Source organism: Zootoca vivipara, chromosome 1 (genome assembly GCF_965207765.1).
Source record: "Zootoca vivipara chromosome 1, rZooViv2.hap1.1, whole genome shotgun sequence".
In the NCBI taxonomy this organism is placed as follows: domain Eukaryota; kingdom Metazoa; phylum Chordata; class Lepidosauria; order Squamata; family Lacertidae; genus Zootoca; species Zootoca vivipara.
In genome coordinates this window covers 104,217,881-104,235,758 of record NC_142582.1, presented here as the reverse complement: position 1 = coordinate 104,235,758, position 17,878 = coordinate 104,217,881, and the positions used below count along the sequence as shown (strand labels likewise).

The following is a 17,878-nucleotide window of genomic DNA, read 5'->3' as shown; positions in this document are numbered from 1 at the left end:
CTCTGTATTCTGCATTCCATAGTGCAATCACAACTGTGCAGTTTTCCAGAAAGAATATAATTGCTTTTAATGGATTCACAACAGAGAGCGATGTTCAATTGACCTTGGCATAGGTAACAGGAAAGGAAATAGAAGGTAATATACTTAACAGGATAGGCTCAGAAATGGACTTACCTTCCAATCTTTTTCATTCATAGCATTTTAAATGATGGTCCAGCAAACAGAGGCACTAGCTTAATCTCCCCAGAAAGGCAAGCACATATAACCTAGTAAATATTTGAAAAATATTGAAAAATTGTGTGCCATAAGAACTACTAATTTGATATTCTTTAACCTAATGTTTCCTCCCTCTCTTTCATCTATGCCCCTTGTGCACATGTGTGCATTTTGAAAAACCAATGAAAATAGTAATGAAGTAATTAGAAAACTGAAAAAATCATCCTGTTTAGTAAAGGTGATAGGAACAGCTTTTTAAAACTGGCCTTTTGGGGGCACTATTTCAGAGCAATGTTGATAACACTGTCCACAAACTGCTAGTCACATACCTGAATTTGTTTGATTCAATACTAGGTACCTGTTTGGAACACCAACTGGAAGTAAGAAGAACTATGGTATGCTACAAGAAACAGATAACACTAGCAGCAAGCACGGGCTGCTGAATTTTTATACGTTCACATTCCCTGGATCTGAATGGCACAAAAAACATCGAAGATGCTCAAATACTCAGAAGTTTATGAATAAATGGCACTGCTAGTGGGATTCATGGCACTCTGCATAGCTCTGGTGTGTCTCTAGACAAAAATGTATTCTAGATCATTTATAGTGTTATGAGAATGAACAATGTCAAGAAGGGACTGTTGATAGAGTGGATTTGTATTAGATATGAGAAGAGGGTGAGCTCAGTTGCAGAGCATGAGACTCTTAGTCTCAGGGTCGTGGGTTCAAACTCCATGTTGGGCAAAAAGATTCCTGCATTGCAGGTGGTTGGACTAGATGACCCTTGTGAACGCTTCCAACTCTACAATTCTATGATTCTATAAACAAATGCATTGTCAAAAGTTTCATCTGGTCACTGACAGATGAATACAGTAGGGGCCAGCAACCTGTTTAGGCCCATGGGGACATTTGACTAGAAGGCTTTTTTCAAGACTTTTTTGTGGGAGGTGGGACCCTCTGAGTGCCAGGGAAGGTCTCTGCAGGTACCTGTGTGCTTGTGGGCACTGTGTTAGTGATTCAATGTATAAACCACCTCAAAGTATGACATCTATTGTTTTCTATTTTGTCTGAGGCAGCCTTTTCCAATAGATATTTTGGTGCTGCAAAAATAGGACATTGTTTTGTTTTGAATTTTTTTAAAAAGCAGCAATGCATTGAGAAAACTGCAGAGCTGAAAAATATGTTATTCCTGAGCCACCCACCCTGGCTCTCATAAAAGGACAAGATTAACAGTACAACTTGCTGTTACAAAAAAGGAGAAAAAGTTCTGTGGCTATTGTTGCCCTCAAAAAGTATTCCCTTTTCTTTTCCACTTCCTCTGATGACAAACAGCCTTTTGGGGGGCAGAATCACCTTTTCTGTTTTGCTTTCTCTCGGCTAGTGTCTGTAACACAGACAGCAGGAAGCTCCAGTGTCTTGTTTGCCAGGGAGCTGTGCTAAAAGAGTCAGAATGAAGGTCAGGGGTCAGCAACACAAACCAACCAACAACAACAAAAGCCTCATTCTGCATGGAAGTCAGTTGACTGGAGTCAACTGCTCTGATCACAGCACTGGGCCAAAGAACAATGCAAAACGGGTTATTGTTTTTAATCTGTTTATTGCATTAGCTGCTCTGATCACTTTGTTGTGACGGTGGGTTACCAATGATGAAGTGAAAGGAAGTATGGAATGCAATGCCTTGGGGTCCCCAGCAAGGTCAAAATACTTTCAGCTGTGAAACATGGGAACTAATTGCACATTTTACATGACTTTTCACTTTCTCTGCCACTACATGTGACTCTAGTGCCCAAGCTGGATAATCACAGATTTTCAGATGGCTGATTTTCTGAACTTTACTTAGAATAAAACCACTGAAGTGCTAAAATGGTGATGCATAGAAATGCCTGGAATCACATCCTGGAAACAGTTTGATGAGATTTTACACACACACACACCATTTTAAACTGTGGGTAGAATAGAAGACTTTGTAGAGTTGAAAGGGGCCACAAATGCAATCTAGTCAAAGCCTCTGCAATACAGGAATCTTGCCCACTGTAGGGCTCAAACCCATGACCCTGAGATTAAGAGTCTCATGCTCTCCATTTTAATGGAGAGTCGATGTTCACCCTGGTGCTATCTTCAGTGTGCCACTAGAATTATGCAGAGCAGGGATTGGCAGCAGCTAAATGCAGATCTATTAGTAGATTGCTGGATAATTTTAAAGGTCAGTTGTTTGTGAAAATGAAAAAGGCTCCCTCCACCCTAAATTAAGGTGTTAGATAGCTGATGTATAAATCTACACCTTAATCATATGTACTACGTTTGTCCTAAGACCTAGCAGGCGTGGCCTCCCACTGTGGGGTAGATCTGTGATATTAGCTGCCTGGCAGTTGTGTCACTGCTGCTTACTAGGAGTGGGAAGGAGGAGAGCAGGGCAGTGCAGGTGCATGGGAGGAAACACCAGATTGACTTCACTGACCTCTCCAACCCCCTCTCTCTGTGAGTAGCAATGACAACCCTGGTGGAAACTAGTGTTGCAGCTTCACTGCCACTGGACAAGCCACTTCATCCTTCATCCTTGCCCATCTGCCATGCTTGCTGGGGCTGATGGGAGTTGTAGTTCAGCAACATCTCAAGGGCCAAAGATTTCCCACACCTGGCCTATTTAGTATAGCATTCTGCTTCACAACCTGACTAATCATATTCCTGTGGGAAACCCACCAGCCAGGACATGAAGGAAATAGCTCTCTTCTACTGTTGTTCCCCAGCAACTGGCAGGGGGAAGACCCCTAGAAAGCTGTCACACAAAAGTCTGCCACGTTCTGCGCTTGCAACACCAGGACCTAGTGCTTCAGGATATTAAGGGCTGCTAAAAGATTTAATAGGATCAACAGGGTACACTTGAATGTAACATTTTTCTCTTTGAATGTCTCCTATTCTCCAAGCTTATTAAGGTATGGAAATGCACAGCTAAGGCTTTCAATTAACTCTATCCTTTAGTAACACCATGCAGCTATGATTACTGAATAATATTTAAAACCAGATTAAATTGAATTGCTAATTAGATAACCTTCCCGTTATTACAAAGCTACACTTTCCATTGTGGACCATAGGAGATTCAACCCGAAGGAAGACTCCTTCCGTAATTATCTCAAAACACTCAAACATTTGCCAGACTTAATTAATACAAAATGAATTCGCTCTAAATGTATGAAAGCAAGTAAATTGGGCACCCTGAAAGACCAGAATCCATCTTGCTCTATTTATTTGGATGTTAAAATGCAAAAGAAACATGAGACTGTACTGTACTCAAAATTTCATACGGTTGTTATAGAGGATATTTAGGGATGTAGACTGAGAGAGCACAAGTCTTACTCTTTATAAAGTAACTAAATTCTGATTTTCAAGTCTCAAACTCAGGCGAAGTTTAACTGTGACCTTTTTAATTTTATATAACTGCTACAAAATATGAAACTTTTGTCACTAGAGGCCCAAGTGACCTCAATGGCTAGAAGTGTCTTTTGCCAGCTTCATCTAGTTAGGACTGTTTCCAGACCAGGATATCCTGACCAGTGTTAACCATGCATGGTAACTCCAGATGTCTTACCACAGTGAGCTTTATGTGGGGCTGCCCAGAATCTGTAGCTAGTGCAACATACTGGGGCAGAGTATCACTTTCATACTATGCTACTGCTGAAAGAATTGCCCCGGCTGCCAATTCACTACTGGCCTAAGTTTAATGTGCTGGTTTTGGTATTTAAAGCCCTATTTAGCTTGGGATCAGGGTACCTGAAAAATTATCTCACCCCTTATACAATCAGTTGATCACTGCTCTGCAGGTGAGGGCCTTCTGCAGATACATTGCATAGAACAGACCTCCTGATATGATGGTAGGAACCTGTCCTCTAGAACGCTCTCCCTATACCATATGGGCAGTGTTAGAAACTCGGATATATAAGTGCCAAACAGCTCCTTAAACCAGGGTTACAGTTGCCAAAATGGAATGCCTAGTTGCCAATTTTTGGGCCAGACGGCTCAAAAGTTGTATTTTTCAATACGACGTTTAGGTTCCTGAAATTAATTCGTTTTGTGCAGATAAAATATAGCAGATAGAATTCTACAGAAAGTGTTGCTAGTGTGTGAAAACAGCCAAGATCCAAGGCTCCCCAGGCATGCACCTCCAGATGGTGGAGACGTCAGGTGCCATTCTGGCGACGGGGCATCTTCATTTGGTTGCAAGTGCCTGATAGCCAGGTGCAAAATGTGCCTGGCACCTGGCGAATTTCCAATGTTGCATATAGAAACCGTCTCTATTTTCTTTTTAGCATCTGTTGAAGACCTTTCTTCTCTCAACAAGCATTTGAGGTTGAGATTTCAATCCCAGTCTGTAATTATAATTAGACCTCAAACTGTTTTTAAGATACATTTTTATTGTTAAATTGGCTCAGGTTACGCTATGGGAAGCAATTCATTAATGAAATATATAAGTAATTCCCAGCTGGGGCATACATAGAATCAAACTGATATTTGGCTAAAAATCACTGGTGAAACAAAATTCCTTTTTTACATGCTTTTGAAAATGCATTGTTTAATCTTTATTTATTTTAAGAACACGGAGCTATAACATACAAGTTATTTGTTCAGGACAACCCGATCAAGTATTACTACTATTTATAAAAATACATTCCCATCATATCCAAGACTGAAAAATATAAATATATAAATATCCCAACACTAGGGCATATATAGATTACTGCCCTATCTATGAAGGATTAAAGTTTTCAAAATAAAAAAGAAAAGCTTTTTAACAACTAATTCTAAAAATTATGATTCATGACTAGACTGGTAATGTGAACTTACCCTAGGTGTTGCCTAAACTTTTCAGTTTCACAGCCTCAAAAATGTGTTTCAAGAACCTTCACAATAAAAACAAATATACAGAGCATGGCATGATGAAACTGGAGCTAAACACTTTCACATCCCATTGCTTCCAATGGGAGAGTTCAGAACTCTGTCCCAACGTAACTTCAACATGTACACAAAAAACAATTTTGTGATGTTTACTATATACATATAAAAAGCCACAAACATATAAAATAGATGCAAGAATTTCAATATTCCTGAACAAATATAAACATTAGGTCAACATGAAAAACATTTCATCAACATTTCTCTGGACAACACCACAGTTTCTCTTGCTTTCAATCTCATTGTTCACCATCATATGCAGTTTTGCTCCCACAGCAATGCAACCTCATATCTGAGCCCCGATCGTGCATATTGTGACCATATGTGACCATTACTTAAACAAGTGAAGACTTTGCTAAACTTCTTATGCTTTGAAAAGTCCCTATTGTTATTAGATAGACAGATACCCAAGGATTTACAGCTGAAACTGGCAGGTGCCCTGCAACAGAGATCTCTCACTTGTGTACTCTACAAAGTGCCTTAACACAGAATTGCTTGCAGGATCGTGTGAAGTTGCATATATATATATCACCTGCAAATTGAAAAGGACACTCTAAGGTCTCTGTGCTGAAATCTTTCAATGTATATCCAGTGCCCACAATGTAAATGCTTTTGCTCTGCTCTGGAGAAAAGTAAAATCTATATAGAGTTTTCAGTAGAATATTCAGGTCATACCCAAAGTTAAGCTCTCTAGAATCCCACTGATTTCAGAATGAGAGAGGTGCGAGCCATAGCTGCCAAGTTTTCCCTTTTCTCGCGAGGAAGCCTATTCAGCATAAGGGAATTTCCCTTAAAAAAAGGGATAACTTGGCAGCTATGGTGCGAGCATGTGTTCAATCTGAGATCCATGGGACTTAAAACTGCTTGCTTATGGCTGGATTATCCTCAAATGTTTAACTAGCAACTTCATAATGCAATATCCTAACCATGCATCTTGTGGACAAGCAATTTATTGCTTCTGGGGGGCGGGGAGGTGATTCAAGTGATACAATAATGACATCTCTCCAATATGTTTCTTTGTAAGAGAAACCAATTTTGAAGAACCATCTTCTGGGTATTAACAATTGGAGGATATTTTCTTTCATCATTTAGAAAGGCCCCCTTCACATTTCCCACCTTAAGAGACAAATATATATTCAAACAAACAAACATCCATTAATTAATTAATTAATTAATTAATTAATATTATGTGTTGGCATGTGGCTCCCAATCCCACTCAGCACCTGAGGCTATGTGAGCCTTGGGAAGGGAAACCGCATCATCTTATCTGCAATATTTGTGGCCAATACATACAGCTAACTTGGAAATCAAACATGTTTTGTAGTCTTGAGATTAGCCAAAATGTAAATAAACTAAAAATAAAAATTAGTTTTCATTCAGGACCACACTTGCGGTGGCTTCTTCCAATATGTTGAGTACTTGTCCCAAAAGGAAAAGAGGGACATGCATGTGCATGCACATATACTTGTATATGCCATGTGATGTACAGGCCTGTGTCATAGAACCAGGTAATAAAAAGCAACTCTGCTTTTATTTTAAAAAAATGCTGTTGCCAATTGCGGATGAATGAATGTATCCATTTTGACTCGACGGGCATAAAATTATGTTACAAAATTATTCTAGCAAAATGTGTAGGGGTAGTTAAGAGACAGGCGGGTCAAATTGTTCTGCTGGGGAACTGTTGTCTGTCCTTGCCAAAATAACCTGGATGTGTCTCTTCAGAAAAGAGGTGAGGCAAGGGAGCATTTCTGTAAGCATCAGGCAGAGTACTGGCCTTTCCATTTCTGCATTCGGGGAAATTCTGGTCGTCTTCCAGCAGTCAGGTGTATTTCTTTCCAAACTCCATATTCAGCTACTTTTTGGGTTTTTCCAGGATGTTCAGAAATTTCCCTCGAGTCATTTCTCTTGCTGAAATCACAAGAAAGAAAGAAAGAAAAAGCTTAACATAAAACAAGTAGAGCTGGATAATTTACAATATTTAACCCCACTTGCGAAATTCATTTAAAATGGCTTTCTGGTGCCAAGAGGTAGCAAAAAAGATATAAAGTGAAGAAATAAATCTGTGCTGCGGTTCTGCGTTCCTAGCAGTCTGGAATTGCAGGCCAAGCACTGAAAACGTCAAAGCTCAGCTGTAATACTCACAAGCTGTCTCATTTCTTACGACACCCACTTCCTTTATTTCCTCTCCGGCTAGCTTCAGGTTCCCCCTTTCAGTTTTCCTGCTATATCCATCTATGAATAGTATAATCTAGAGCGCTATTGCTCCTCCTCAGGGCATCTCTTCCTGGATGCTATAACCCTTCAGAGATTATGGACCTCTGCCTCCCTCCATTTCAAGATTACTTGTCCCTGGCTGCTTATGATCTTAAACATAAATGAGACAGCACTTCCACTCTCCCTTGGTAGTGATAGTCCCTGGATGCTATAACGTAAATGGGGTTTATATTCCCTCAAAGTACTTCATCTATGGATGGTGTGTGAAAGTAGAGTTTACAGAGCTGTGCTCTACCCTCTCACGCTGTATTGTCATTCCCTGAGTGCTTAATGCAGCAAGGCAAAGTATATATTTATATATGCTTCCCTGTGTGTCATCAATCTCTGTGAAAAGCACCACAGAGCTTTTACACAGCTACTTTCCTACAGAAACATTTCTGACTTGGAGTTCCAAGGTTTTAGCTGCAGGTGTCCTAAAGACCAAAATTTTGCCTTGCATGCTGTCTCCCCATTCTTAAGTAAGAAGTAAAATACTCATTCGTTGTGGTGAATAGGTTATATGCAGACAGAGGGCTAATATATTGCAAAGACTCCTAGGCCTCAAAATTCCATGTGGGATCCTTTATTATGAAGGCCAGGCCGCCCAATCTTAAGAGCGGAGGGAAGATTTTGGCTGCAAGAGCAGTACAGGCAACTCCCCACTTTCGCAGGGTTACATTCTGGGCCTCTGCGCACATAAGTGAAATGCGTTTAAGTGGGGAGCACCCTGGGGAATCCTCATGGCTTGCAAGGAGACCCTCCCCAGCGCACAAAAAGGATGTCTTCTTCAGGCTCTGAGGGTCTTCTCGGTATCCACCTGCCTCTTCCGGGTTCCTGCCGCTGGGGTCATGCGCAAGTAGATCGCACACAAGTGGGGAGTTTCCTGTATTACTGCACAAATTCAATGTGGCATCTTGGGGTTGTGGTGGACAGCTTAGTGAAAACACTAGTTCAATCTATGGCAGCTGTGAAAACTCCATGTCATAAGGCTGAAAATAAAACTGCTTATACTGTAGTGTCATTATACAAATCTAAGCTGCAACCACACTTTGATATTGTGTACAATTTTGTACAAACAGAAGGAAGCACTTCTTCAAACACTTGAAAGTTAAACTAAGCTACTCGCTAACTTTCCTGCCAATCTAGAATTTCGAAAGCACGTCAAAGTGCAAGTAGATAAATAGGTACCGCTACAGCGGGAAGGTAAACGGCATTTCCGTGCGCTGCTCTGGTTCGCCAGAAACGGCTTTGTCATACTGGACACATGACCTGGAAGCTGTACGCCGGCTCCCTTGGTCAATAACACAAGATGAACGCCGCAACCCCAGAGTTGGTCACGACTGGACCTAATGGTCAGGGGTCCCTTTACTTAGATGGCTTTAACTTACTTAGATGGCTTTAAAAGGGCCTCAACTGACCAATGGGGCTTGTAAATTCCCTTTCGCTTAGAAGCATCTTTACCTACAACTGACATCAGGTGTAGGACAAAGGTTCTCCACTACTGATCTAGAACATGTATATAATAATACACTTAAGTCAGGTCTAATTCACAGGACTGTAATTAAATAAGGTGCAGGTCGAGTGAATATTGATTCACCACATCAGAAACCCAACTTTACTGCACCATCCAAATATTTATTAAATGTACCAAAGTGATGTTGGTGGTGTTGAGGGGACCCTGAAGCAGTCACATAACCACAATGCACCCAGAAATAGAAAACATGAAACCATATTCATTCAACTGACTTTTAGTTGCAGAAAAACTGTCAACTAAATTGAACCTTGCTGTGTAACCTGAAGACTATCATTTCCTATTTCAAATTTTGCCACGATTGCACCATATATGTGAAATTCAGAGACTTTAAAAGAGGATAAACCCTAATAACTTAAAAACATCATCACTGGAAGTTTGAGGTTCAAGTAAGTTGGCTTTGAATTAAATCTCATGCCCTGCTCTTGCTCAAGTAATGCCAAACTGCAGCATTATCAACTGATGGAGTGGAAGTTTTCCACAGCCCCAGTCCCATATAGGAGATATACGAATGTGTGACAACTAGGCGCCCCTGAAGAGGGCTGCACCCTATAAATCAGGCTGTGAGCACTGACTAGTTCTGCGCTCCAAGTGAAATTACTGTGAGTTGGGGGCTGCTCCTGAGCACGTGCCCTCCTGTTCGCTTGTCATCGGAGATGTTAACATTTCTGATTAATTCACAGACCTCTCATTTTATTCTTCATTCCTTTATCCTTGCTATCCTGCTCTGCCGCAGCTTAAAGATTCTTACCGACCTGCTACAATAATCACCACCCGGCTCGCCCTCCCCCCCCCCACCTGGTGAAATTGTTTAGTGATGCCAACCGCGCTTTTAATTTGCAAGACATCAGACACAGAGGTAATTTATACCAACATCTGTTCATTTCTGACTTCTGAAACAAACTCGCACATGCTGCTACGAAATCCCATTAGGAGCAGGAGACAGCCTTCTGCTATTCTGTATTCCTCTTCTCAATACACACTTAGGAGGCAACTAGGCTTTAAATTTTAAAAGCTATAATACAAAACTAAGGTAAGGTCCTTATAGCCATCAATTAAGCAAGGGCCACCCAAATTGTGCAGAGAAGTTTCTGCATTTTGCTACTTTCTTTGGGTGTGCCGATTGTCTAGCTAGCAGCTGATCTACCCGGACATGCACTCCTTCCCTTGCGGTATATTGCTGGTAATAGGCAAATTCAGACAAGATAGTGCTCTTTCCCAATATTTTGGGCACTCTTCCCTCTGGGTTGCCCCCCTCCCTGAGGTTTACCCCACTTTGGGAAGGAAACAAAAAAATGTCTCTTATGCTAAATGGTTCTTTTTGTTTAGCGTTGGTCCAGTTCAACATTTTCCCCTACCTCAATTAAATCTAATTCTAGACATGCTTATTTTGGTTAAGAAACAAGGAAGAGAAGAAAGTGCAGCCAACATCCTAAATGCAATCATTGTCAGGGAAACTTACAGTAATAGCTGTCGCTACTGACTACCCATGGGAACAAGGGAAGCCAGTTACGTAGTAAATAGAGGTACGTATATTTTCAAATAAAACAGATAAACAAAATTGTACTAGATTACATTGGAATATTTTTTTAAAATATACTTAATCCAAGGGACTTGCCTACTGGAGGTGAGGCATCATACAATTTTTTATCATCCCAGCAAAAAATCACAGCATGAAACAGAAGCATGAATTGCCCTGTCCAAGCAAAATTTACTCTCTCTATCACTACAATAGAAAACCAACAATGGATACAACTGCAATAGCTCGATTACAAATTAATCTCCTCAGTTAGATGGGGAAGTGGGGGCACTAAAGACCACAGAAAACAACAATTTAGGATGTAATCGGCCTAGGTTACAATAAAGCTGAGTATTTCAACAAATCCGCCCTTTCCTGGGACTACCTAGGAAACAGCCATTGGGTTGCTATAAATAACAGAAGCTCTTGAACCAGGAATTAAATTTTCTGCCTTAGAATAGATGGATCTCAAACCAGGTAGCGGACAGAAGAGGCCGAATCCAAAAACGGAAGCTTAATTTCCCAGTTGCTAAGGAGGGTGGAGCACAGTTTAATATAATCTCCTCTTTGGAACTTCAATCCCTCAATCCTGTATTTAGCCTTGTTGCCTTGGTCTCCCTTCGCACTACAACTGTCCCCAAACTGCCTCCCGCAGTAAATTTTGTGGCTGTTGGTTGAAGCGATTCAGTAGTACAGATTGATTTCTTGCAAGTGAGGAGATGAGGGATTACCAAAAGCAGCCCTGGTTAACAAGATTGGGTGCAGAATCTCCTGCGAGAGCAGCCCACTCTGCCAGCGCTTTGCATCCTTTCACTATGACATATGGGTTTCATTACACAAAGATTTTCCCGATTTTAACTTTGAGGAGATTACATTAGAAACTCAGGGCTATCTTTACATCTGTAGCAATTTAAAGGTTAAGTAACATTTTTAATCAAATGACAAAGACTCATAATGTTTGGCCTTCGGTCCAAAGTGGAAACTGCGGCTAGGATGTTCCTTCCAATGGCAATTTAATTAGAAAAGAACCCTCTGCTGGAGATTGGGGCTCATTGGTCCCCAACATCTCATAAAGGGCATTCTCATGCATATAGTATCTCTGTACCGCACTGTGTCATAAGCTCTGAATAGTCAGGAAATAATGGAGGATTTACTATGATAAAACCAATGAAACCAGGGACTTACATTTATGTAAGCAGCTATCACCCTGAAGGATCCTTAATGGGAAAGGGGAGATGGCTTGTTTTTGCATACAGATGCCCAACGCGTTCAGATAGAACAACTGGCATTTCATTTAAGGGAAGGACCATAGCTCAGTGGCAGCATAGCTGTTTTGCAGAAGGAAGGTTCTGGGTACAATCCCTGGTATCCTGAAACCCCAGGAGAGCTGCTGCCGGTTAAGAGTAGACAGCAACGAGCAAGACAGACCAATGGACTAACTTGGTACTGTATAAGGTAGCCTCCTTGATGCAATTAGCAACAATCAACACCACCAATGCCATTTTATGCACTCTTATACACAGTTCACAGCTGTAACTAAGGGCAGCTCTATAAAATACTTACAACTTCTCAACTGCTTTTCATTGATGTGCTATGTTCACCATGTTATAAGAAACACGACTTTGCAAGCACACTCATATGTAAAATCACAGACCATTAGCATAGAAATTGCATGTTAAGGGACCTTAAGTGAAGAGTCTAAAGTTCTGTGTTCATAAGAGCCTTGCCCTCTAAGTTTGTTAAAGGCAAAGCGAATAGTAGTTGAAACATGCAACTTATGCCAAAGAAACTGAATACAGACATGGAAATTAAAATATAATTGTGTGCGCTGTTTTGCGGTTCTATACAACCTTCCATTCATGGATGGAATGTTGTTTACATATACTGGCTTCACTTCATCATTGCAGAACTATAATTTTACTTTCTAGTTCCAGAATACAGTATTCACGTATCAAATATATTGTTTTGTTATTGCCAGTGCTATTTTTCTAGAAAAAGAGGTTCCGGAACTCACCCTTGTTTTCATGAGAGGTTCTGGAACAGAGTTCCAGAGAGTTTTGGCTGGGAAAAAAGGCCTGGTTGTTTCTGTTTTAACTATTTATTTGTGCTTTTTCTCATGTTTTTATCTTGCGAACTGCCCTGAGATCTTTCTATGAAGGGAGGTATATAAATCTAATAAATAAATAAATAAAAATAAGATGAATTATAAGTCATATCTGGAACATGCTATTTACAGCACTGGACTTCTAAGTGATGAAGAGAAGCTGATTATGCTGGTAATAGTTGCTCTACGCATTTCAAATCTTGATTGTGAAATGCTGTGACTTAACAATGGACTGCATCCCAAACTGTCCATGCGCAAGTGGACATTCTACTTGCATAATGTGATTTTGCCTTCTCTTCCCCCACTGCATGGATGGATTCCTCTTCTTCTTTGGCAATCACTCGTAGCCAAGTAAGATTGTCTTCCATAAACACGGTTTTAACAATGGGTCCGTAAGTGACTGTGGAGGCCAATTCTGGATCCACACGTCCTTCCATAGTGGGGACACTGGTTTCCAGGTGGGAGTTGATCACGGTGTGGATTTGCCAAGCATGCCTTCCTCTTAGTACGTTTCTCCCTTGCGTCCTGAGATCGAGTTTCTTCAAAGCCCATGACACCTTTGGTAAAGGCTGTTCTCCAACTGTTCTCCAGTGTTTTCCAGTTGTCAGTGTTTATACTACATTTTTAAAGATTTGCCTTGAGACAGTCTTTAAACCTCTTTTGTTGACCACCAGCATTACACTTTCCATTTTTAAGTTCAGAATAGAGTAGTTGCTTTGGAAGACGATCATCAGGCATCCGCACAACATGACCAGTCCAACGAAGTTGATGTTGAAGAATCATTGCTTCAACACGGGTGATCTTTGCTTCTTCCAGTACACTGATATTAGTTCGCCTGTCTTCCGAAGAGAAGTGTAAAAATTTTCAGAGACACCGTTGATGGAATCTTTTGAGGTGTTGGAGATGGCGTTTATAAGTGCTCCATGTTTCACAAGCATATAGTAAGGTTGGTAGTACAATAGCTTTGTAAACAAGCACTTTGGATTCCCTGCGAATGTCCCGGTCCTCAAACACTCTGCACTTCAATCGGGAGAAAGCCACACTCGCAGAGCTCAGGCGATGCTGGATTTCGGCATCAATGTTGGCCCTTGTGCCTAGATAATAGGTTCTCCTTCAGGGATTTTCTTTTTCTGGCCCCTTTACAAGAAAGGAATAAAAACTCTTATGGTACTCTTGAGGCGTACAGTACAAAGCAGACTGGACCACTATGGGCTTCAGTAGACTGCATAGGAAAAGGCTGTGCTGTTACTCCTAATAAACACAATCAAGGTAAAAGCCAAGAACATAAAACTACCAGTATCAAATTCACTAAGGGCTATTTTGTTTCAACCAACCTAAATATGAAGATAAATGTATTGGGAGCACCTCCCACTTCCAAGAAACTGACAGCAGCCAGCTTGACCTCCTTGACCCATGATCTCCATGACACTAAGTGTAGGGAAAGAGTTACATCTCCTCGCCTTGAAGCCAATAAAACCGCTCTTGATTATAATTTAGATAAGAGCCACTGGATTGAATAATAATGACTGAAACTCCCTTGGCTGTTTCACCTTGAGACGTCCATCACTGGGTTAAACATGATGCTAATTGCATTTGGATTGATTAATTTCTCTCACTCCTGTCTATTCGAATAATGCTTAACAAAATAATCACAGTACCCAGAGCCAAATCTTCTCCGTCAAAGGAATGAAGCCATCAGAACCAGCAGAGATGAAAGAAATGAAGATGACCCGTAATTACTGCTACGGTGATATCATTACCATATTATAGAAAATGAGTGTGGCGAAGGGGGAGAGCGGGGGCTGTGATTATTATTTATTTTTTAATGGAACCTTGCATCCCAAGAATGCAGATCTGACATAGTAGAGCATGTAAATATACAGGGCACGAGGGGGAGGGGGTTTCTTATCTATTAAATTGCAAAATGGAGTGATCACCAAACCTTTAGATATATTACATGCTATGAGGTGGCTACTCCAGTCTTTCATTGCAATAGTTCTTTGTATTTGAATAGCATAGCAATGGGATGCCTGTCTCCCTAGCCAAGTCTTAGACATCCACTGCAGAAACATTACTTAACTGTGACGCTAAAACCACCTTTTTATTTTAAACTTGCATATTACTGGTGGCCTTGTTCTGAGGCTCCAAGTGCCAAATCCAGCTGTGATCAAAGGAAAGCTTCTTTTGAAGGGCACAGTTATTCCCAATACACTAATCTAAATCAATAAATGAACTGCTAACTGAATCAGGTTATATATTCATTTCTCAGCAACACTGTAGGATAGCTTTAAATGGTTTATTGCTGTAGCTTCAAATGGCATCAATAGAATACATTGCCTGGAAGAATTTGAATGAGAAAGCAACATTTTCGGCCCGCTTTTTCCTTAAAAACCCTCTCATTTGAGAAAACAAAATAGCTTGACAATTGTATAGAAGCTTCAACCACCTGTGCTCTGCAATTCTAATTGTAGTTTATACAGTTCAGTTCTCCCACTGCTGGTTATGTCTGCCCTGCGGTTTCAGGAAAAGGAGAAAAAGTAGGAACCAAGCTGCTTAAAATATTTATTCTGGCATAAGGCCAACTGTATGTGTGAGCACACATACAAGCATCACATGCAAAACCAGCCAATATCAAAGACAAGTAGTTTAAATCATGAGGCTAATAAACTATAAAATATTACTCAAAGCTACAAAAAGAGAGCTCCCAGATATAGCAAAAGACTGAACAGTTATCACTATAAAGTAAGGAGAATTCTGTCACACAAATATATCATATTACCAATATCCATTCTTTCCATATAATGTTAACCATAAACTGAATTACTAATCCTACACTCAACACATTTACTAATACAAAAACCCCTGCTTGGGTCCAGTTTTCTTGACTCTGCTGGATTAGTTGAGTCCAACCATAGACATTTTGCTTGGTGGCATCCTTACCCTGCAGGAATGCTAACCACAGTTATCAACCCCTTATTAAACTATTAAAGAGGACAAAGTAGATAATCATAGTCTCCACCTCTCACCATGACTGGTTGGAGAAAGAGAAAAAGGTGAGAGAGCTCCCACTGCTGGTTGAAGTATGCCGGGATAGTAGGGAGGGGACAACATTAACCTTCCGCAAGTGTTACAAATCTGGCATCAACACCTGATTGGGGGGGGGGCAGTTGGGATGAGCATGCTGCCTCTGCTCCCTGTCAAATTGCAATGTGTGGAAGAAGACAGGAAGCCTTTTTCTTACACGTGGCATGTGAAAGTTAAGCAGGATGGTGAGTGGTCTGGAAGCCAAGGCCTATGATTAATGGTGGAAGGAGACGGATATGTTTAGCTTGGAGAAGTGAAGATTAAGCAGAGGGGACTGCATGGTTGTGGCCCTCATATCTGAAGGGGTGTCATGCAGAAGGTGGAACAGACTTCCGCCTTACTTCCACTGGAACCAATGGGTAGTAACTGCAAGGAAGCAGATTTCAACTGAACATTAGGAGAAACTCCCTAATGGTAAGAGGTGTTCAGCAGTGGCACAGGCTGCTTCAGAGGGCGGACTCTCCTTCACTGGAGGTATTTAAGCAGCGGCTGTCAGGTATGTTGTAGCTGCATATCCTGTATTGCAGATGCTGCAATGACCAGGCAGACTAGATGACTGGCAAAGGCTCCTTTCCAACTCTATGATTCTATGCATTGTTGTTTCTAAAAATCATCATCCATGAATTTCTACACTGGCATTCCGATTGTGAAATTCTTTGTACTGTAATGAATACAGCAGCTGATGAACAATCAGAATGGTTGGTAGGTGCGGTTGTGGATCAAACATTGAAGCTCAAATGCACTACCAGCTTGGAGGGGTAAAGAGCTGTCACTGGGTACCCAATCAGGCTCTTTTCCTGCTGCTGGGATGATCACTCTCACATCCCTGCTAGGAAAGGAAGGGAGAAAGAAAGAGAGAAATGAGCGCACACTGTCCTGAAGCTTCACAAAGTTTCCCAGCTGAATGCTCCGGGTGCATTCACTCACTCAGACAGAGAAACTCCAGAGACTGGCGGTCATCAGAGCACATTGTGTTTGCTTGGGTGGAGAAACACTAGTGAGTGCAATGCTGAGTTCCATCTGTAGCACATTCTAAGACCCCCTTTACACACATAATTCCTCGGGTGGTTGTCGCTGCCTCTGCAGTTGCATACACACAGTCCCAGATATCTAATTAATTCAGCAAATGTGATTTGGCCTCCTGGAGGAGTGTTTACAAGCCACATAAATGACAGACCTTGCCAAAGGGATGAAAGTAGTTTGTGCAGTTTGTAAACAGACTGGGAAGCCAATCCACATGGGGAGAAGTGATATGCCTAGTCGTCACTTTCCTTTTTTCCTTCTCAGTGTGCCTAGTGTGGTGGCAGCTGCCAGACCTGGGCAGGGAAGGATACAAAAAGGAAGGAGGTTGCAGGAAGTGTAGGAAGGCAGGTTTACCTGATACCCAGATGCCATCACAAGGATACGCTCTACCAGCATTACCCTCAGCAAGGCAAGAGGCAAACTTTTATTTTATTTGCATGGAAAATGTGGCAGCAAGAGGAAAGATATTGGTCAAAATTACTGGAGATCATGAGGGAAAAACAGGTAATCAGGTAGGACACAAATTGCATCCTCATCAATACAGCCTTTCATAGACATCGCCTACAGGTTTTTAAATAGAACTTAGGAATCGTGAGAAATTAGCTTCTGTGTAAAAGTGAAAATGGAAATTCTCATGAAGCCTAATTCTCTGTCTGGTATCACTGGTCCTCTCATGCTATAACTGAGTAAAGCAGCCGGTGTCCCACTAGCTCCATTGAGACCTACTTTTTTTTAATAAAAAAAAATTTCACACTCCTCTAAACAGCTATTAGAAAAATAAAAAAGAAGGCCCGACTTATTCTGTTAAATCCAAAAAGATAAGCTTCAAATTCTGTGGGACAATGAACAGACTATCTATTAAAAAGCCAAATGACAGCTTGGCCTGCTACCCAGAAACATCCGTCACCCAGGCACTTTCAGCTGGGATTTGTGCTGAATGACGTTTACTGTAGGTTAATAATTAGTTTTTAGCATAAGAGTCCAGTGTGGTCGTTCTCTCCCCAGGAGAGGAAAACAGGCTGAGCGATTTTTAGATTATATGTTCTGATAAGACACAGGCTCTTGACTCCCCATATGCAGCACAGGCCACCTGCTCTATGAAGCTGCCACGAGGGACCTCCTTGAAAAGGTTTAATAATAGTGCTCAAAGCCTGAGCTGAATTTACATCCTATACTGCAAAGTAAAATCATGTAGACAAAA

General features: G+C 41.1%; 1 protein-coding gene across 2 annotated transcripts in view; it reads right to left on the bottom strand.

The window, feature by feature from the left end:
* Positions 1-4,605: 4,605 nt before the first annotated feature.
* LIN52 (lin-52 DREAM MuvB core complex component) overlaps positions 4,606-17,878 on the bottom strand; it is a 38,359-nt gene continuing 25,086 nt past the window's right edge. For both annotated transcript variants that reach the window (XM_035108696.3, XM_088672136.1), the window contains exon 6: positions 4,606-7,071. In XM_035108696.3, coding sequence (XP_034964587.1) covers positions 7,016-7,071 — 56 coding nt within the window. In that variant the 3' untranslated portion in view covers positions 4,606-7,015. The remainder of the gene's footprint in view (positions 7,072-17,878) is intronic.